The 22,347-nt window shown below is 42.5% G+C and overlaps 1 protein-coding gene across 18 annotated transcripts in view; it reads left to right on the top strand.

Annotated features, from left to right (window-relative positions):
- LOC147027002 (sorbin and SH3 domain-containing protein 1-like) overlaps window positions 1-22,347 on the top strand; it is a 419,639-nt gene that overhangs the window by 161,045 nt on the left and 236,247 nt on the right. For 10 of the 18 annotated variants that reach the window (XM_085882987.1, XM_085882986.1, XM_085883002.1 and 7 more), the window contains 5 exons: window positions 2,861-3,024; window positions 3,886-3,949; window positions 8,123-8,197; window positions 16,152-16,214; window positions 17,705-17,767. In XM_085882987.1, the coding sequence (XP_085739113.1) occupies window positions 2,861-3,024; window positions 3,886-3,949; window positions 8,123-8,197; window positions 16,152-16,214; window positions 17,705-17,767 (429 nt within the window). The remainder of the gene's footprint in view (window positions 1-2,860; window positions 3,025-3,885; window positions 3,950-8,122; window positions 8,198-16,151; window positions 16,215-17,704; window positions 17,768-22,347) is intronic. The other 8 variants (XM_085882999.1, XM_085882998.1, XM_085882997.1 and 5 more) reach the window with 4 other exon arrangements.

Raw genomic sequence — 22,347 nt, 5'->3', positions numbered from 1 at the left:
GTTCATTTTTAAACAACACAATACTAATGTTTTAACTTCGGAAGAGTTCAGAAATCAATCTTTTGTGGAATAACCCTGATTTTCAATCACAGCTTTCATGCGTCTTGGCATGCTCTCCACCAGTCTTTCACATTGCTGTTGGGTGACTTTATGCCACTCCTGGCGCAAAAATTCAAGCAGCTCGGCTTTGTTTGATGGCTTGTGACCATCCATCTTCCTCTTGATCACATTCCAGAGGTTTTCAATGGGGTTCAGGTCTGGAGATTGGGCTGGCCATGACAGGGTCTTGATCTGATGGTCCTCCATCCACACCTTCATTGACCTGGCTGTGTGACATGGAGCATTGTCCTGCTGGAAAAACCAATCCTCAGAGTTGGGGAACATTGTCAGAGCAGAAGGAAGCAAGTGTTCTTCCAGGACAACCTTGTAAGTGGCTTGATTCATGAGTCCTTCACAAAGACAAATCTGCCCGATTCCAGCGTTGCTGAAGCACCCCCAGATCATCACCGATCCTCCACCAAATTTCACAGTGGGTGCGAGACACTGTGACTTGTAGGCCTCTCCAGGTCTCCGTCTAACCATTAGATGATCAGGTGTTGGGCAAAGCTGAAAATTGGACTCATCAGAAAAGATGACCTTACTCCAGTCCTCTATGGTCAAATCCTTATGGTCTTTTGCAAACCTCAGCCTGGCTCTTCTTTGCTTCCCATTGATGAAGGGCTTTTTTTCTAGCTTTGCACGACTCAGCCCTGCCCCTAGGAGCCTGTTTCAAACCGTCCTCGCCATGTACTTCACCCCAGCTGCCGTTTGCCATCCTTTTTGTAGGTCACTTGATGTCATCCTACGGTTGTTGAGTGACATTCAAATGAGTTGGCGGTCATCCCGGTCAGTGGAAAGTCGTTTTCGCCCTCTGCCAGTCTGTAGCTTTGTTGTCCCCAATGTCTGCTGCTTGACCTTGTTCTTATGAACCGCCGTCTTTGAAATTTTAAGGATGGAAGCAACGTGACGCTCACTGTATCCCTCTGCCAGTAAAGCCAGAATTGAACCCTTCTTTTCCTCACTCAAAACTTTTCTTTTCAACTCTTTTGGCATGGCCAATAGTTATTTTTTATTCCAATTACTTTTGAGGTACTACTATCACTGTTTTTTTCCATCCAGCTGGTCCTATTGCAAGAGGATATTGATGACCACAGCAGTGGTTTTTTTTATACTTTTCCTTGTTAAATAAGATTCGGTTCAGGTGATCACCTAATCAGTACCTCACTATGTGGAATGAGGTGTGCCTGTGTTAGAATCCAACAGACACTGGAATGGAATGGCTGCCATACATGTAGAGATGCTGATTTAATTTTTTTTTGGAGTGGTCTCTTATTTTTGTTTTTTCCAGAGCTGTATATACATACTCTGGATATTGAGTATGTTTGTTGAGTCGACAGAATAGTTCAGAGGTTTGTTCGTTTGTTCAGATGTAACACGTGGCTGTGTTTCACATCATTTTGATTGGGGATGCAGCGGTGCTGCTGATGCAGTGCCCCCTTCAGGTTAGAGCTGGAATTTGTAATTTGTTCATGGTGCCTGCGACGATGCGCCTACTTTTCGTGAAGGACACCATGCGATTGTTAACATTGACCAAATAATGCTGTTCGATGGAATGCCGAGTTTTATCATTCACCCGAGGGACGGCACACACAATGGTGCCTCGCCCTGCATGCGGAACACGAGGGTGAGGGTTTATAGCTTTGTCAAGATTCAAACCCAGGCGAGACAGCTGAGAGGTGACTATGCATAACTCTACAGGTCATCCTTCCAGTCTGACTTCAGAGGTGATACTTGCCTTTGAGCTGTCTAGTCTGGATTCAATTTCTGCCCCAACTATAAACTTTCACCCTGGAATTTTGCAGGTAGGGCATTGCACCAATGAGTACAGTCTGTTTTGAAGGAGTAAAATTGGGCCATCTGCTCGCATTCACTTGTGGACATTAAATAATCGATGCCACCTTTTGAAAAGAGAAGGTTAACTATGGTGTTGGCTTCGTGGTCAGGGTGGCTGGCTTTGGATGTTAGGCTGCTGAGTTTGAGCCCCGTTGGCTGCTGAATTAACACCAGTTGGGGTTGACTCAGCCTGTCATCCTTCTGAGATCGGTGAAATGAGTACCAGTGTACTGGTATAGGGGCACAGCATCAGCGGCATAGTTGTGCCACAACAAAATGATAGCTACCCGGCAACCAAGCTGCCATACGCAAGAAGAAGAAGAAGAAGAAGAAGAAGAAGAAGAAGGACAAGAAAAGAGGAGGTCATTGTGAGCTGGTACCCTCCCCGACCCACTAAAATGTATGTTCTGGTGTCGGGATGCTTTGTCAATACCCTTCAATAATGGTATTCTGTTCAGCGTAAAACCTTTCAGTTTTGTAAATGTTCACAGTCAGTCAACATTGATCTGATACTTTCCAGAGGGGGTATAGGGATAAAAATAAAAAATAAAAAATGCTTGTGTAGTTGTCCAGCTTTCCTTTTTTGCTCTTTCTGTTAAAATAAAACGTAATCAAAGTAATGTTGTGATTTACTAACCTGATATGAACTGCCGATTGGCACAGTTGCATGTTTGTGGCTAAAAGTGTGTGTGTGTCTGTCTGTGTGTGTGTGTGTGTGTGTGTGTGTGTGTGTGTGTGTGTGTGTGTGTGTGTGTGTGTGTGTGTGTGTGTGATGAATCATGCTCTTCCTCCCAATGATTTTCTTCATGCTGAGTGAACATAATAATAATAATGTGCTTCACACACAGGTCATGCTTTTTAACAGGCGAGCTGTGTTGAGGATCAATATTTTAATCCTTGCTTTATCTTCCATTTCCTGATGGCGTAGAACCTGCATGGCCTGAAGCAGAAGAGCAAGAATCAATGGCTACTTCTCAGCCGTCAGAAGGATCAAGTACGGAACAGAAGACTTTGTTGAAAGTCACGTGTTCATCCTCTGCCTCGGACGTCGGATCCAATGACGGGGCCACCATCCCTCTCTATGGTCGATCGGTTGGTGTACATGAATGCACACGTCACTTCATGTAGGGAAAGTACAGAATGGAAATCTCACAAATGTGTATTTCATCGGTGTGAGGAACACACTTTTCTGTAAGCCGGCTACGTATAATACCATCAGCAAATCTACACTATACAGGATAAAATGAAGTTAAAAGCACTCAAGTAGAGTAAGATGTGGCAAGGAATATATCTGGCAGGAAACATGGGGAAAGATCCATCATCTCCCCTTTATAATCCCCAGGAAAAAATGCTACAGTTCGAACGAGAGTATATGAGAGTAGAACTCTCATATACTATAGCTGGTATGAGGTCCCACTACGGTCATCTGCAAAGAATTACGACAGGAAAGGAATGATATTTTTGCATGTGGTACCTCCTTGGTTTTTGGTTTTACATGCTCAGTGTATGAATGCCTGCACCACATAACAGGGTTCTCTACTGGGATAGTGGGCAACATCAAATGGAAAACGTTCATTATACTAACCAAAAGGACTGTATGTGTATCTGCACATCAGGGAGCACCTTGCATGCCCATCTTATTAATAGTTACCATTTATAGCCACCAAAATTACAACGAATCTACTGTATATCATTGTGATGCCACCTCTCCTCGAATTACAGCATTATAAGAAACCATCGATTTATAATGTATGGCTGAATGCAAACGTGGAAATATTTACGCCCACTCACAAAAAGAAATGGGCCAACCTCCCTTCCCCACACCCCCTTCCATACAAAACAAGCAAATGTCCCCCTTGTATAAAATGAGGAAGCCTTTGATGTGTTGAGCATTACTCATCGAAATCATTTGGTTCCTAATCTCAGAAGACACAATTCTCTGTCTGCTTATAGAGAGGAGAGAAGTCCAAGGATTGGTACAAGACCATGTTCAAGCAGATCCACAAGGTGAACAAAGGTAACCTCAAAGTAAAACACTTGTTGGCTTGTGTCATGATGTGACCACCTGTCCTTGGTGATACATCCCCTCATCCCCTATGTGATTGACAAAGCTTCCTGGCTGTTGCTTAAGCACATTGATAGACTTCTTAGCTTGTGCTTGAGCAACAATCCATCAACATTAAAATGTAAATCCGTGACGCAGCAGATAATTGCAGTCGCAAATTAGTGGCAAGCTGGAAGTATTTATTTTAATTGATTAAGCTTAATTTTACTCTCACGCAGATACCTTGCTTTGTTATCAGTGAGAGAAAGAGATTTCATTGACTTGGAGGTGGAAACACCATATGGGTGCAGACACTGTAGTAGGATTTTGTTGGAGAGGGTTTTCTCTGATTCTGATGATTGTACTTGATTTGCTGATTAATTACTAATGAGCGAAATAGCTTTATCATACACCTTACCATTCTGGATGCTCCAGATAACATGAACTGATCTAGTTGTGGTGAATCTTATCATCTGATCCATCGATTTATAATGTATGGCTGTATCATTGGGTTCCAGTTCCGGTTTTTGAGGCGACGGTTGGTTCTCTCAGGGGTCTCTACCGAGTTTCTCAAAGATAACTTTCCTTACCTTATTCTCCACGTAACCACACGATTTCCTGTACCGACTTTCCTTCCTCCTTCTGCCAACCTCCCATATTCCTTTTATTTTAGCTGACCCACATTCATCATATAACTTCACGATTTTTTTTTCTTCAACCTTTCCTTTACCTAATCTTAACTAATCTTTAAAAATACATCAAAAAAAAAATTTTTTTTCTTTATATCTTTTCACTTCAAACCTTACATCTCATGTAACCATGTGTTTCTCTACCCCCTCTTCTTCATGTTACTTTCATCGAACCACCAGCTTGATTCTGCGTTTGCTGATCCAAATTCATCACACACCGACACGATTTTTCTTCAAGCTTTCCTTTACCAAATCCTACACAATCATCATCACACCATTTGAAAGCCTTTATCCCTGAGCAGGGGTCAGCTTTTTTGCGGGCTCCAATCATGGTACTCTTTCTTGTGGCAATGTTTTTATGGCCGAATGCCCTTCCTGACGCCAACCCTCGAGTCGCCTTCGACCCTGCAGGGATAATTACCAGTATACTGGTGCTCATTTCGCCGACCTTCGGAAGGATGACAGGCTGAATCAACCCCCCTGATGTTAATTCAGTGGCCAGCAGGGCTCGAACTCAGGACTCTGAACATCCCAAGGCACCGCCTTAACCACTGACCCACACCAGGCTCATATACCTAATCTTACATAATCTTTATCAAAAATAAAAATAAAACGGTCTCTTAAAATGTTTCAACCTCCTCTTTCACCCGTGTGGTTCTCGGTATTGTATCCTAATTCATTACTCTTTTTTCTTCTCCAAAAGACTGTTTTCAATTCGACCTTTCCTTCATCCCATGTCAAAAACGTCCCACTGTTACAAGGTTTCTTTTCTCCATTCTCTTAATTCTCCTTCATTGCATCCCTCACATAATATCTTTAATCGCATCTCTGACTTAAAAATTAATAAAATCCCTGTTTGCATTACATGTTCATGTTCCATCAATCATCCCTTGTTACCAACTTCAGTGCCAATTCACCCCACCTCCTTAAATCTACCTCCCCCTAACCCTCACCTGTTATCCCCTCTCCTTACTCCTCCCATCTTGCCCCTCATCCTACCTCTGCTCTTGGCACCTCTTCACTGTCTTCTGCTTCAGTATCAGCTCCTCATCTGTTGTTCCAAAGTGTGTATTGTTCTAACATCTGTGGGCTCCATTCTAACCTTACAGATATCTCACTCTCTCAATAGTACACTTCTCAACATTTCAAACATGCTCCATCGTTCCTCTCATCACACCTCCTGCTTTTCTCAGTCCCTCAAATCTTGTACCTCCCCCTGCCCGATCCCTTCTTCACCAAACCATGACCAAGTCTCATCCTTTCCCTCTCCTCACCTCTCCCATCACCCTCCTGCACCTTTGCCGTACCTGCTTGTATCATCTCCCCTCCCTTTCAATGCTTCCCTCTCACCCCTTCCTCTCAAAGCAACCTTCACACTCTTCCCCATCCAAACTCCCCTCTCACCCTTCTCTCTCCATTCTCCCCCCCTCACTCCCCCTTCTCAAAGTTTCCCCCTCACATCCACAAAGCTGCCTTCTTCCCCTGCCCCTCTCTTCATCTCCACCTCCTCCAATCTTCAACTGCCCTGTGCCCCTCTCTTATTACTCCCCACTGCACCTCAACCCATCACCACCGAGCTTTTTCTCCTCATTTGGCCCTCTCCCTGAGCTTTTCTGCAATCCTCCACACTCTTTCAACAACTCTCCTTACCTCCCCCCTCCTCCCTCGTCCTACTCTCTTCCTCCACTCCCCTGCACCCAACGCCTTCTCCCCTCCCTCTTCCTTCACAGTGTGGACCTCCAACATCCGGAGCCTTCACTCCAACCTGACATCTTTCCATACAGGTTGCCACTGACAAACCAGACGTAATTTGCTTAACAGAAACTTTCCCCCTTCAAAACATCTCTGACTCCCGAGTATCTCTCCCTGGTTACTCTCTCCTCCGGTATGGCAGACCTGAGCCTCCTGCTGGCAGCGGAGTTGCTCTCTTCATAAAATACTCAATTTCTCACTCTCCATGCACTGCCCTCACTCCCCCACATCCCCAGGAATACCTCTGGCTACGGCTTCCCCTCCACTCCCACCACATGTTTATATGTGTGTTGTACTGTCCACCAAACAGTGATGACTCCATTTACATCTTGCTCTCTGAAAACATGGACCAACTTCTATCCACTCACCATAACTCTCTCTTCCTCACATGCAGTGACTTCAATTGTCATCATGCCACTTGGCTGGGTGTGGGTACCTCTCTCACCTGCCATGGCACTTCAGCAAAAGACTTCTGCCGACCAAACAACAAAAAAAAGACTGACAGACATTGGGACTCTGTGCAGAGCATTGGTGCTGCCAAAGCAGTCTCCTTGGCTATTTAGCACAATCCTGGACAGGTCACCACTCCAACACAGGATACCAGCAAGGTGGTACTCATTTGCTGACCTCATAAGAATGACAGGCAGAGTCAAACCCACCTGGTATTTATTCAATAGCCAAGTGGGATTTGAACTCAGGATCTGAGGATTCTAAGCCCACCACACTAATCATTAAGCCAACAACAGGCATATAGATTTGGATCTTCATCAACATCTCATCAATTCGTCCTTGTCATATACCCAACATGTCCACCAAGTTTCATCCGAATCCATCCTGTAACTTTTGAGATATCCTGCACATAAACAGACAGACAAACAAGCAGGAGTGGAAATAACCTCCATCTGCCTTTGGTGGCCGAGGTAATAAGTGTGTGGTGCACCAGGACGTAGGTGTAACAAATTGTTCGGGAATAGTGGAGTTTACTTCCTCAGTGATGTTGAGGGGAACACGAGGTCAACTTGATGAAATCAAATTCATTGTTAGGGGAGGTGGGGTGGGGTGGTTCCATTGTTTAGCTCAACTTAACAATACAAACACCTTTGGTCGTTGTGTTGCTGAATTGAGTTTGCTCAGGGTGTTTTTATTGAACCAATAATTTGACTATTATAACAATAATACCGAGGTAGTCTTCCATAAAATGAAAGAAACGACATTTTGAATGAGTGCCTTGCCCCGAGCACGAGTCACAATACTCTGGAGCTTTCATTAGGGATTTGTAAATGCAATCAAAACATTATGTTTAATGATATTTGAAGCATTGCAACAAGGTCACGTTCAAGTTTGCTAATTATCTGGAGTTTTGTCGTGCAACCTGCAATGTCTTGTTTGTTATCACGTTTTAGGTGGGAAATGTCATGGAATCTGTCGGGGGGGCGGGGGGGGGAGGGGATGGGGGTCATGAAGGTGTTTTACTCATTTTGAAATGAGTGTGAACCTGAGGTTTATATCATTCTTTGTGCAAATATTCTACCCTGTTTTGTCAGTGCAAGCAAAATATCAATACACAAGATGTCTTCCGATTAATTTATCTCCTGTACAAGAGCCCATTATAAAATGGAAATGAGCACACATCAGGCAAAGGTTATGGGGCAGTGTGTGGTGCGGGCCATGCGATTCATGGTGCCTTGTGGTTTCTCTTGGGTAGAAACGCCAGATGAAAACCCCTACACCCCGACATATCAGTTTCCTAGCCAGTGTACAGCAGCCGACCTTCCACCAGGTATGCACAACGTGTGCCCAGTACCTGCTTGCGTTTGCCTGACTACACCTGCTACCTGAGATTTTCCTGCATGTGCGTGTCCCTTTTGCTTGATGTGCCTCTTAACAAGCGAGTCGCTGCTGTATCTGTAAAATCGACGCGAGATGAAACGACCCAAGGTAAGAGTGTATATGTGCAGCAGATTTTATTAATTAAAACTTGAGTGAAAGCTTCCTTCCTGCTAACCTCCAACTTCATCTGTGACTTCTTTCAAAATTGCAAATCAATTAAAAAAACAATAGTTTTATTATCATTATCACAGGTATGTGTAGTATAATTATATTAAGACCTCCAAAGAATTATCTTGTGCTTTTGTTTCGATATAACCTTTTTTTGAATTCCTCTTCAAGGATAATTACAACTTATTAGGGGTATATTAAACGGAATTTTATATTAAATAATAATGCAGGATGTCAGAGCAATGTTAACATTTCACGGATTATTCACAGACAATACATCCGTTGATGGTAAATTAGTTTTTACACTTTTTGATTGTTTCTTCAGAAACCTCCTCATTACAACTTTCACTGAATAGTGAAGATGTTGTAATAATATGAGGGTCCATCAATAAGTTTTACATTAAAAATAAAAAAAATATGTGCCTTGGTTTGTTATAGAGGTTTTCTAGGCATCGTCATCATCGTCATCCTCATTCATCAGCCTGTTTTCAGTCCACTACAGGATGAAGACCTCCCTTAACTCACATTTCGGGTATTAGTCAGTATTAGCCAACTCCCCCACATTTTAAATACCCATGACAGTCCATATATATTTTTTGTATGCAGTCAAGGCTCATGGAAGAGCTAGAGCACTGAACACATCAGGACACAACAGAACAAAGGGAATATTTTTAAAAAGGGGGTGATGGGGGGACACCAACAGCAGGGTTAAAGTACATAATAGAGGAAGACTTGGACAAATAATGGGTGTGGGAGGAATGAGGGGAAGGAAAGGACATGTTTTGTGGACAAGATAGACACAACAGTGAACTCTTAAAAAGTAAAAACTGGAAATTTGGAAGGAGGTGGGCTTGCGATGGTGGAAGGGGTGTTAACGGGGGTTGAAAAGATCATGATTTTTAATGTGGGATGATCTGAGATGGTGGTGAACGGCTACTTTTGAAGACCTGGATGGAAGGATGAGATTGAAGAGAATGTGGAAGTTGGTTCCACAGGTGTGAAAAAAGAGGAGCAAATGAGTGGAGGTTACCAGTGATTCTGGATTTTGGGAGTTTCACCAATAAGGTATTGATAGTGGCCATTTGATCTGGTCCGCAGAGAAGGCCTGTGGAAGCTACTGTACAAAGTCGGCTGTCCCTCTAAGTTGGTTAACATCATCAGATCCTTCCATGATAGCATGGTTGCTCGTGTGAGGGACAGTGGATGCACTTCTGAGCCATTTCCTGTTACCAATGGTACAAAGCAAGGCTGTGTCCTAACTCCCCAATTATTTAGCATTGTGTTTTCTTCTATGAACCATGAGTTTTTGAAGATTGCACCTGGGCAGTGATGATACAGTTTTTCACGTTTTGCAGTTTTGCCTTAATTTGCAGTGTCTGAAGGCCAAGTCTAGAATCACGGAAATGTTGCTCCGTGATCTACTTTTCGCTGATGACCGCGCACTCTTCTGTCATCATCTCGAAGACATGCAATTTATTGTCAACTCCTTTGCACAATCTGCTTATTGCTATGGCCTTACAATTAGCCTCAAAAAGGCAGAGGTTAAGCTTCAGCCAAGACCAGAAGGTGCATATACTGTCCTATACATTGCTATCGATGACACGCCACTCAAAGTTGTAGATAAGTTGTGCTACCTCAGAGGTGTCCTCTCCCAAAATGTAATGATTGACGACGAAGGAACATCAAGACTCACAAAAGCATGTGTGCCTTTTGGAAGATTGACGCATCACCTTTGTCACAAACATGACATTCACCTGGACACCAATATTGGTGTCTCTCGAGCCGTTGTCCTATCAACACTTCTGTACGGATGCGAATCTTGGACACCCTATCGTCATCATATCAAACGCATTGATCATTTCCATATGCGATGCCTTTGTAAGATTATTGGCATTACCTGGTGAGACAGAATACCTAACACCAAAATCCTAGACTGCTGTAGCATCCAAGGAATTGAGTATTTCCTGATGCAAGCCCAGCTTCACTGGTCAGGACATCACACACGTATGGAAGACCATAGAATCCCAAAAGCGCTTTTCTACTGCCAACTTAAATTTGGTAAAAGATCACGTGGTGGACAAAGGAAGCATTATAAGGAAGTCCTTAAGTCTACACTCAAGTCTTCTGCCATTCTATTCACCACCTGGGAACATCAGGCCACAAACAGGTCAGCTTGGCATAACATTTGCCACAAAGGCCTGGACCACCTTGAATGTGGAAGACTTGCTATCATGAGACAGCGGAGGCAAGAAAAGAAAACCTGCCAATGTCCACCTCTGCAAGGAACAGCCTATACCTGTGATGTTTGCGGCAGATGCCATAGGTCCTGCATTAGACTACACAGCCATCGCACAACACACAAGGCTTAGTGAGCACACCACCAAAGGAGAGAGATTCGTCGAAAGTGACGACTCACGCCGTCATCATTGAAGGTGGACCGTGTGTGCCTTTCAGAAACCTTTGGGGTGGGGAGGGGGAGGAAAAGCATGACAAACAATAAAGTGCAGAGGGTGCAAGACCAGAAAGGAGGCAGTTGAAGACAGAGAGATCACCGACCTGTCTGCAATGGGAAAGTGATAGGTCCACATAGACTCAGCTTAATTGCAGGAGTGAGATCCAAGAGTGTGATCCAGATAGAGAGACCCAAGAGTTTGAATGACTGAACTTCCTCAAGTGGATTGTTAAGAAAGCAAATGAGATGGTTTGTCATACGGTCCTTTCTGAGAGAGTGAGAGTGAGATATAAAAAAAATTGACCTCACATTCAGTTATCCTGGTTCGTGGCCTCTGTGAAAATGCCTGTTGGCAATCTGAAACTTCTTGCGCAAACATGTTCTCAGGAGTTTTGTAAACCAACCCCTTGATGACGTTTACTCAAATATTTTCAACTTAAATCTGCCATGGGATCATCCATTTTCTTTGTTGCAAAGACAGTATCTAAATCAGAAACAATTTATCATGTTCCCAGCATACCATGGCCCCCTAACCTTTGTACAAAGTGTTTGGGTGTTAGGCGGTGCATTGGGGATGTTCTCAGATACTTAGCATCACTACATGTGCAGTCATTCTCACTTATTTGGTAATACTATATCCTCCCCCTGCCTCTATTTTGTTTTCAGATAGATATTAAAAATCCTTCAACTTATACCTACAACCAACGGTTTTAATCATCCTTTTACCTTCCAGAAACATTGTCCGGTGCTTGTAATGCACGAAAATGCACTTCGGCAATCTGAAACCTCACACAAGCTGCAAAAGAGGATTTTATACATTCCAATTATTAATTAGCAAAGTATGTTAATAAATTAAGATGCCAAACTGAACCTGTAACACAGAAGTGCTCTCGTATTCATTTTTAGACATCAGAAACTTGAAACCATGTTAACCACTAGCAATCTGCTCAGCTCTTCACCCTACTCTTCAACTCTTCACCTTGCAACATTAATGGAAATACACAGTTCAAATCTTTTCAAGCAACAATCATGAAATCATGTACAAATAATGTACATAAAGCTTCACTTTTATGTTGTATGTATCGATATATTCAACTTGTAAAAGTATGATTTGAACAAGAAAGCATCTCACTGGTCTCTCAGGAATATCTTAACATCTCGCATCTAAACGTTCACGATTCAAAGTCATGCGAACAACGTTTTTCATCATGCTCTGAATTAGACAGTTGAATACGTCTATACTTTTCAGGGTGTCCTGTACACTTGCAGGCAATAATGCAAAGCACTGAAGCTCTGGCACAAGAACAGCCTCTCAAACATCTGGATTTGATGCATTTGCAAGATGTAGCTCAGCTTAATTTGCTTGGCTTTTAACGTCTTCTCATGGTAACAAAGGTATTCCGCCATTCAAAGTATGGTACTTTTTCTGCGTCAGTAATTATCCATGACGATGCTTCTGCAGGCGATTGGTTTAGTTCCTCGTTAGATGTGTCCAATGCCCATGGTGTTTGTATCTGTGGTAGTCGATGGTCCAGCATCTTCAATGTGGTGATCAGCTGGTTGTGTTTTACACTTCTGTTTCCCTCTTTTCTGTATTTTTTTCTTTTGCCATGGATTTGATGCATGTTTTTTGCATTTGGCAGTTGCAGAGAGTTTGTTTCAATCACAGAAGCCACTTCTGGCTTTGTTTCATCATCTACGCTTGCTTCTGACTCGGGTTCAAATTGGGACTCGTGCAGATTATTCTGTACTTGAGCTGTTAATGTGTGCACAGCTTCTGCACTGATGTGTGTGAGGCACACATGAGGCTTGAGGTTTCTTTCTGGAGGAAGATTTAAATTATTGCTCCAAAGTGCTTTGTGAGCTTTTGATGCAGTTTGGTGGATGGATATCTCTCAACATTCAATACATGTTCCTCTTGAAGTATTTCCCTGAATTCCACAGCTGGTTGAGATAAAAGGCACATTCTTCTTCCAAAAAATTGTCAGATATTTCTGAGATCAGTTTACAGAATGCTTGTTCATAAGACTGACTGCCATCAGTAACTTTTGGCCTCCTGTCCATGAACTCATTCATGCGTACTGCATGTTATCGGAAGTCTGCGGCAATCTTATCTCGACGGCTTTCATAATATCCCTGTATTTTATGAAGTATTTTCCAATCGTCCATTTATTTTGCTTCTCTGTGAAGAGCTGTTTTTCTCTGTTCCACGGCACTGAGTGGCACCACTCTTTTTTCCATTTGGATCATGCTCCTTTCTACACAGAAAACAAACTTGTTTGAAGGCATTTGAGAGAGTGACACATTGATGCATCTTCCTCTTCATGCTTCATCGTTCTCCTGCTTAAGCCTTTTGGCACTTGCTTGATCCACAGCTCTCTTGTGAGTGTAGCTGCTCCAGCAAGACCCATGAAACACTGCCGCTCTGGACAGAAAGTCCTTCGTATATTGTATGATGGGTCAGTCTTCTGTAAACATCATCTTTATGTTCGTGCAGTGCTTCTTTTGAAGTCATTAAGCCTTTCTCTGTCAGTTTGCTCAGTTTATTGCTGGACTTTCCTGAATGGCAAATGGGGCGTTTGTCAAAACTTGATGTTTCAAAAGCACTTTGTCTCTTCACAGTAAACATAGGCTCCATCTTATATCATTTATATCGTATGGTTTTCCTTAAGATCAACAAAAAAAAACATATAGTAAATCACATGTGTTTCATTAGCGTTTCGGGACATTGAGATAGGAATCGGAGAGGAGATTGGGACCATACTCTGTACAGAGCGTTAGTGCTACCTAAGCAGTCTCCTTGGCTATTGGGCACAATCCTGGACGAATCGCCACTCCGACACAGTATACCAGCATGCTGGCACTCATTTTTGCTGATCTCGGAAGAATGACAGGCAGAGTCAACCCCATCTGGTATTAATTCAACATCTGAGCAGGATTTGAACTCAGGACCCTTGGATCCAAAGCCCACCACCCTAACCATTAAATACCCTGCCCTTTTATATGAAAGAAATTATCCACAGAAAATAACTTTCCAGAGGAAGGCATCAGTAAAAAAATACCTCTCAAACATAACCCTCACTGAAATATTTAAGAATGTCCAGAGGGATGTAGACAGTTCTAATAATCACAACCCTTATTATGTGTGTGTGTCTATGTGTGTGTCTCTCCTCCATAACTCCAAAACCATAAAACCGAGCAGCCTCAAACTTTGCATGCACACAAAGAAAACTCCAAGGAAGTGCAAGAGTGAAAACTGGGTGTTTGGGTTAATTAAAACACCCCTTTTGAAGATAATTAACGGCCTTATTTAATTATGTCCTTCATCAGGCGATCCTCGGCCACCTCGCTGTCTGGGGTCGGAAGCCGTTTCCTGGGCAACCTCACTGGGGTCTGAAGCCGCCATTTTTTTGGCCTGCTCAACAATGCTTTTATTTGGAACAGGCCGCAACGATTTCTTCACAATAAAGTTGTTGTTTTCACTTTCCTCACTCGTATTATCGCATGCCTGTTCACTGGAGCTACGAATCGCTGGGTATATTGCAATGCTTATAAACACCCGGAGGCACCAGTGCTCGTGGCTTTATTTCATTTGTGAATATGAATAACTGAGAGAATATCTTAAACTATGGGATGTGTCAGATGGGAGCTTGTCTCCGGATGAGTCCCGGCAGTGTTTGTCTACATATGTGTCTGGGCGGTGTTTATCTCCAGACAGCTTGGTTCCAGACGAGTCTGGGTGGTGTTTATGTCCAGACGGGAGTTTGTTTCTGGACGTGTCCAGGCGGTGTTTGTCTCTGGGTGGTATTTATAGTATCATATAGAATGGGTGGTAGAAAATGGATTTCCAACATTATTTTGTTTCCATCTTCACTGTTATTCTATGCAGAATCATTTTGATGAGACAATATGAATCGTAATTGACACTCCACCGCACATCTGCCTTCCTTTCCTCTCACCTCTTGCTGCCTTCCTCTCCCCCCCTTCCTCACTCTCCCACCCCTCCTTTCTCTTTCCCCCTCTCTCCTCTCTCTTTTCCCCTTCCTCTTCTCCCCCAACCCTCCTCGCTCCCCTCTCTCCTCTCTCTTTCCCCCTTCCTCCTCTCCCCAAACCTCCTCACTCCCCTCCCTCCTCTCTCTTTTCCCTCCCTCCTCTCTCTTTACCCCTCGATCTCCTCACTCTCCCCCCACCCCTCTCTATCTCCCCCCCACCCCCATCTCAGCCCGTCAGCAAAGCGACGTGTGGTATTTACAAGTGTCTTAATAAATCATCATCCCAAAAGCAATAATTTCAGGTAGAAATAATCTCTGATGTAGAAACGCCAAATGAAAACCCCCAACACCCCAACATATCACTTTCCTAGGCAGTGTACAACATCTATCATTCGACCAGGTGTGCACACGCATGCCCTCTACCTGCTTGTGTTACCTTTACAGTACCACGTTCAGGGTTAACTATTGGCACATAAGGAAATAATCCCAGATATTCTTTGGAAATTATTGACCCATTCAGTTTGAATGAAGTTTCCATCATGCTTTCACCTCCTTTTCTTTTCTTCTAAACACAATGGCATGACTTGCAACTGTTTACCTGTTATTTTGTAATTGTAACCTTTGCTCTTTTCTTCCTTTTATGTGTGTAACATCAATCCTCATGCTTCATTATTTCTGCCTTGTTTCATGTTTGTTAATGCATTTATCAAGAGACTTGGTTAACCCTAAATCTGAACTGATCAGCCATGCCTTGCCCACACCGAACAAAGATCTACACACTATTTGTCATTAAATTTGAGGAGAATCTCATCAAATCCCATGAGAAATACACAGACCTTTCAAGGTGTTGCAGTTATAGACAAGGTGTTCCATTTTCACTTGTCCCAAATGGGGAATTTATAATTTGTGCTGACACAATTTGCAACAGATATTGTGGGATCTTATGGTATTTCAAAATGAGCGTAAGTAGACAGGACATCGAGCTTAACACCCCAACCAAGGCAGGGTACACTTTATGATCCAGGGTTCCCTTGCTGGCAATGTATGGGGTTTTAGTCTGATATGATTCCACTTGGAATCAAAGCAAGAGCCAACCATATCCAATTTAAACGATGATTGTGGTTGCACATCTCTAATAAGACAATCCGATGACACTATTATTAAATCTATATTCGTTTAATTTTTACTTCCTTATTCATTATTCTGTGCCTGTTATTTTGTACAAGCATCTCATTCTCCATCCATTAACATTACACTTTCTCCCATCCCTGTGTTTTGTCCTTCCCCTGCAGAAGTAAATCCATACAAAGCTACATATGCCTTTCCTGATATTTCTGAGCCACCGCAGGAGCCAGGTAGCTCGGGGCAGTGGAAGAAGGCCTCAGGCCTAGCTTCTATGCCTTGGTTTGAAAGGATTGCACAAAAGGGCATTGTGGGGCCACCACAGGATGTAAATGAACCATCAGTTTGAGTCAACAAATACAATTAAAATCCAAAGCATCTCATTCACAGTAAAATTGTGAAAAGAGGGATTTTCAGCATTCATTGGACAATTTGACAACCAAAGCTGTCATAAGAGTTCTTAGTTATAGCGTTTATTCGTCCGTTCTGGAGAATGTAACATTTTGGCCTATTTCCAAGCAAAATGTACAGTTTTTGAAGTCCGTTGAAAAATCAACAGTAACATACACACCTAATTGCTTCCAGGAATGTGCCGTATTCCTCATTTACAGCATTGTAATGTAAAATTATTCTTGACTTGCAAGGTTACAGTGCCTTCCTGAGGTCAGGGTGTGCTCCTGTTGTAAATATTTGGCTGCTAAGTTTTTTTTTTTAAATATATATATTTTTTATTTCCAGTGTGTTTGGATGACTTCTGCTTTTGTTCATCTTCGAAAATTGGCATAACTGTACATGTCATGGCCTGTTTGGTGTCACGTAGTAAAGAATTGTTTTCAGCTTGCGTTGCAAAACCTACACCAATGTACGCAGCAGCCCTGCGAAGCCTCGTTGTTGTGTGACATTTCCAGTGCATTGCACTCCTTATGTGCTATGACTTGTTTTTTTGGTTCCTTCATTTACATCCAAAACGCTCATACCAATATGCATGGATATCTGTTTAACCAACCTATTTGCTGTGCTGTAGTTTGTACAGCCTACCTGTACGCGATGGCACGGTAGTCGTCGGACAAATATGGCTTTAGAACTGCTCTCTGCCTTGAATTCCAGCAAGTAAATCTAGAATTTGAGCAAATTGATTGTAAATTTAAAAAGAACAACGAATATAATCGAACATAAATCGATTTAACATCATCATTGACGTCAGCTCAAACAAATGCCGAAAAACCATAATGCATCTTTGTCGGCGGACAGGTGAAACGATGGATGGAATCGACAGAACGTTCATCGGAATATGCTAATTGCCGTGGGTAGCAAAGAGAAGCTGTATGGCGGTTGGCATACTTCGATCAACATTCTGTCGATTCCATGCAGAATACATCTTTGCCTGATATCCTCGTTGGCTCTCTACCAGATTATTTATACACAAGCTCAAAATAGCCTGGAAAAATGGGGCCTAAACATTGCTGGCAAGAGCTCTTCAAGTATTTGTCTTTCTTGCCTGCATTTTTGATTTCCAAAAAGCATACCTGTGAACTTGATAAGTTTTGTCAACAATTTGAGATGCGTCTTATTGCGTGTTTCCATCTTGCTGCCGATATTGCATTAACATGCACGTTGTGAATAAGCGGCAGCTCTCTTGGCTTCCGTCATCTCTTACTCCTTTTGATTTGTACTAACGTTTTACATTCAACGACTCGAATAACTCCCAACATTCTTCTCTTAGAGACCAACCCCTACACTCCCACCTATGTCTTCTCAGATGTGCTGGCACAACTGTGTTCAAAAGGTACCACGTGTTCTGGTCGAGCCATTTTTTGTTTCCACCTGCATTCCTATCGCTGACATTGCTGTTAAAAAGGAATGTCCGTTTATTTTATGGGCATGCCCTTTTAACCAAGAGTACAGTATGTGGAGTCCACTCCTTGCTTGATACGTGTGTGCTGTTCACTGCATACAACTTCTGTTTCATGCTGTCGAAGTTGATTTCTAACCACCACGCTCTAGTTCCGAATCAATGCATATACGAGGGGTGATCCGGTTGTTTGTGGCCAAATTTACTTGGTGACATTGTAGGATGATGACAGTTGCAGAGTATAAAGATTATTATATGTCTTGCTGTTTCCTTATTTCTGCTCGCAGATGTTCCAAAGCGTAGACTCAAAGTAGGGAATCCCCCTAAATTCAGTCAAAATGGAGAATCAGAGCTCCGAGCTGTGATGAAGTACCTGCATAAGAGAGGCTTTCTTCCCAAGTAAATACATGTGGACATCGTCACAACTTTAGGCGATGATGCTCCTTCATAACCATGGTAAAGAACTGGGTAGCTGAGTTCAAGCTTGGCAGAACAAACACCGACGATGAACAGAGATCACGTCGTCCTGTTGAGGTGGCAAAGGCAGAAATGGTGAAGTGGTGATGAAAGACAGATGAGCAACCATCAGACACATAGCTGAGACATTGGGTGTCAGATTTGGTTGTCAATTCTCGCAGACAAATTGGCCATGGCAAAGGCGTCAGCATGGTGAGCTCCCCAAATGCTGACAGTGGACCAGAAAAGAGCTCATCTGGACATTTCCCATGAGCTGTTGGACCATTTTCCTGCCGATCCAGACCACTTCCTCCAGTGGATAGTGAGCAGGATGAGACATGTGTTCACCACTTTGATCCTGAGATAAAGCAACAGAGCATGCAGTGGAAACACACAGGGCCCACCACCTCAAAAGTTCAAGAGGACATCATCAGCTGGAAAGGTCATGGCTGCTGTGTTTTGAGATTGTGATGGTGTGATAATGGTAGACTTCTTAGAAAATGAAAATACTAATAATAAGGAGTATTATTCTGATGAACTGTGTCAGGTTGTGTGATGCAATCAAGCAAAATAGGTGAGGAGAACCTGAACAGAGGGTGCTGCTTCTTCAGGACAAAGCCTCTCCATACACAGCCCAATTTCTGGTGGCCAGTGCAAACTGTGGGTATGAATTTCTGCCACACCCACACTACTCACCAGATCTAGTCCTGTCTGGCAGGGGAACAACTATGAGAATGACCATGCTGTGATGGCAGCTATGGAGGACTTCCTAGAGGGGCATGACAAGTTCTTCAGAATGGGCACAGCCAGGCTAGAGGATCGACTGATGAAGTGCATTGCCAGGAAAGGAGATCATGTTGAGAAATAAAGTGGAATAAAAGTGATTGTATAGCTTTTTCCTTGTTGGGCCACAAAATAATCACCCTTTCTACTCCGGAATCATGTTTGAAGCTTAAATTTGTGTTATTACCTCAACATGTAGTATGGATATTTCCATTTCTGGGGTAACCTACAAATCCCACCCATGACATCTGGATACTCTTGTAAGCTGGTTCTCGAGCAAGTGATTTAATAGATCAGGCTGCCGAGTCAATTACAATGGTATACTTGTCCCTGTGAAGATGAGTTGTGTCAGTCTGCATTGGCAGACAATAAAACGAAAAACAATGGACTTTTGGTTCTTGTGCAGTGCGTTTACTAACAAGTCTCCCAATAGGCAAAGCTGAACACAAACACAAAGCTTCCTTTATTGTCACACTCAGTTTTTGTGTTTACCTGTATGTCCATTTTCTGATGTCTTGTATAAAAGAAAATGGTAGCACCACCAAACTTGGTGGACATAATGTAGGCCATGGGGAGTGACATTGTGTGGGGGTGGAGGGAGGGGTTGGGTGGGGAGGGAATGATCTTTCTTGCAGCTGAAGTGATCGCAACCAAATTATGCAGACATAATGGGGGGCAATGGGGAGTAAAATATGGGAGTAGTGTGTGTGTGTGTGTGTGTGTGTGTGTGTGTGTGTGTGTGTGTGTGTGTGTGTGTGTGGATATATATATATATATATATATATATATATATATATATATATATATATATATATATATATATATATATATATACAGTAGACTAGGTGTAAGTCGGCAGCGTGTAACTCGTCACTTCGCCTAAGTCGGCAGCGTCAAAAAGTCCCGAATTTATCTCATGTTAAATCCCTTTGAATAAAGGGTCATCCCTTTCTAAGTCGTCACTTCGTCTTAGTCGTCAGATGTTGTCCATTCCCACGTAATGGAAACTCAAGTAAATTACCACTCCTAACTCGTCACACTGAACTGCTGCCTCATGAGAAGCCCGATTTCATGGAATCGTGATGCTCGCTCATTGGTTTACACCGCCAGTGATAGGCTATTTATAACTGCGTACACACGTTGATCGCACTGCAGGCAGGACAATGGCGACTAAGCGTAAGCTTACAACTAAAACCTACCAAGAAAAATACGACATTATCTAGTTTTGTGAGGCAAATCCACTGATGAAGAAAACAGACATAGCCGAGAAGTTCGACATCAAACGGCAGACATTGAACGATATCTTGAATAATAAGGGCAAGATATTTGGACAAGTGGAGAAGATCGTGAGGCCGGTGGGAAGTGTGAAATGCGTGAAATGTGTGTCCTTTGAAGATGTCGATGACGTGCTCATCATCTGGTTTCGGCAAATGTCGGCTCAGCCAAATATTCGGTTTCGGCCGATTCGGCCAAATATTCGGCCAATACTGTCTTTCGGTGGAGGATTGCCCAGCCAACATCATGGAATACAATGACCGGTTTGAATCCTTTCTCATGCACCAGATGCCCAAGAGTTTGAGGCATTCAAACATAACGGATTACTGCGCGAAGAAGTAAAGGATCGATCGAGCTTAGTGTTGAAGTCCGATCATGGTTTTATCTTGGCTTGTTTTGTACATTACCGCACTCACTTACACATAGGCATTGAGTGGTAATCATCACCACGATGACTGTGTGTCATGTAATTTGTCACCATACCATCACCGATGGTATACGAGTTGTCTTACAGAGTTGTTCATTATCTTTACTTTTGATAAACTGATTCATGAATTCCATCTTTGCTTGATCACTTTCCAACTCACCAACTCACCCCCACCTATGCCCCGAGGATTGTGTTTTCCTTTTGGTACAATAGCCGGCTCTCACACATATGTGTCCAGGCCACGCGCGACTTCATCCTTCACCCCACAGTCATCATGAATGTTCGCATACGCGCAAGTCGTCACATTTCTAAGTCGTCACTTTTTTCTTGGTCCCGATGGTGACGACTTACGCCTAGTCTACTGTGTGTGTGTGTGTATATATATATATATATATATATATATATATATATATATATATATATATATATATATATATATATATATATATATATATATATATATATATATCGAAGTCCAGCTATTTGTGTCAGTCCTATTTTTGGTCGCGATGCGACCAAACGTGGATTGCATAATGGAGGCCCGACGGGGAATTTGTAGTGACAAATTTATTTATTAGCTTTTATAGATTTTTCAGTTAAGGGGGGATTTGGAATATTGGGTAGGAGGGGGTCTCTGTCATGCCTTGAGTGATCACCATCAAACTTGTTAGGGATAGTTTAGGCCAAAACAGGAGTTAGTGATGAAGAAATGAAGTTATTTGCTTTCATATATTTTCAGATTTAAGGGGGAATTTGGAATAGGGGGAAGGGTATGTTGTTTAACTGCTTTAATTGATTGTGACCAAACTTTTCAAGGATGGTGTAGGCCCAATGGGGAGTAAAAGTGAGGGGTGATGGCTGGGTGGAGGTTTTGGGAAGTGGCCAGGGAGTGGTTAGTTGTTTGTTGTCTTCAGAACAGTGGGGGTGTAGCACATGGACCCTATTAGTGCTTGACATTTGCTCAACTAAAAGTTGGTACACGTATGATTTTCTGCCAGGGTAAAAATAAGGCCGTGGCTGACATTTTGAGCTTCAGCCCTTCGTCAGTGTAAAATTGGCTGACGATCTAAATCTCAGCCACACCTCATTTCCCACAAGAGTAAACATATTTTTGTCAGACTTAAATTAAAAGTTTAAATCCATTGCATTGTCAGGTACCTGATTCAACTGTTCACAAGATTTGGTAAATGTTTGATGGACTGATTTACTTTCTATCATTGGATATGCCAATGAATACATTCATCACTGAAATAATCCAGGTTCTTCTTCTTCTTTTTCTTCTTCTTCGTCTTCTTAGTCTTATTCTCCTCCTTATTCTTCTTAGTCTTATTCTCCTTATTTTTCTGATTCTTCTTCGTCTTATTTTCCTCCTTATTCTTCTTCGTCTTATTTTCCTCCTTATTCTTCTTCGTCTTATTTTCCTCCTTATTTTTCTTATTCTTATTCTCCTTATTCCTCAGTCTTATTCTCCTCCTTATTTTTCTTATTCTTATTCTCCTTATTCCTCTTAGTCTTATTCTCCTCCTTATTCTTCTTAGTCTTATTCTCCTCCTTATTCTTCTTCGTCTTATTC

Source organism: Eptatretus burgeri, chromosome 5 (assembly GCF_056783735.1).
Source record: "Eptatretus burgeri isolate ZD-2024b chromosome 5, Ebu_testis_v1, whole genome shotgun sequence".
Lineage (NCBI taxonomy): Eukaryota > Metazoa > Chordata > Myxini > Myxiniformes > Myxinidae > Eptatretus > Eptatretus burgeri.
This window is presented reverse-complemented; position numbering and strand designations above follow the sequence as displayed.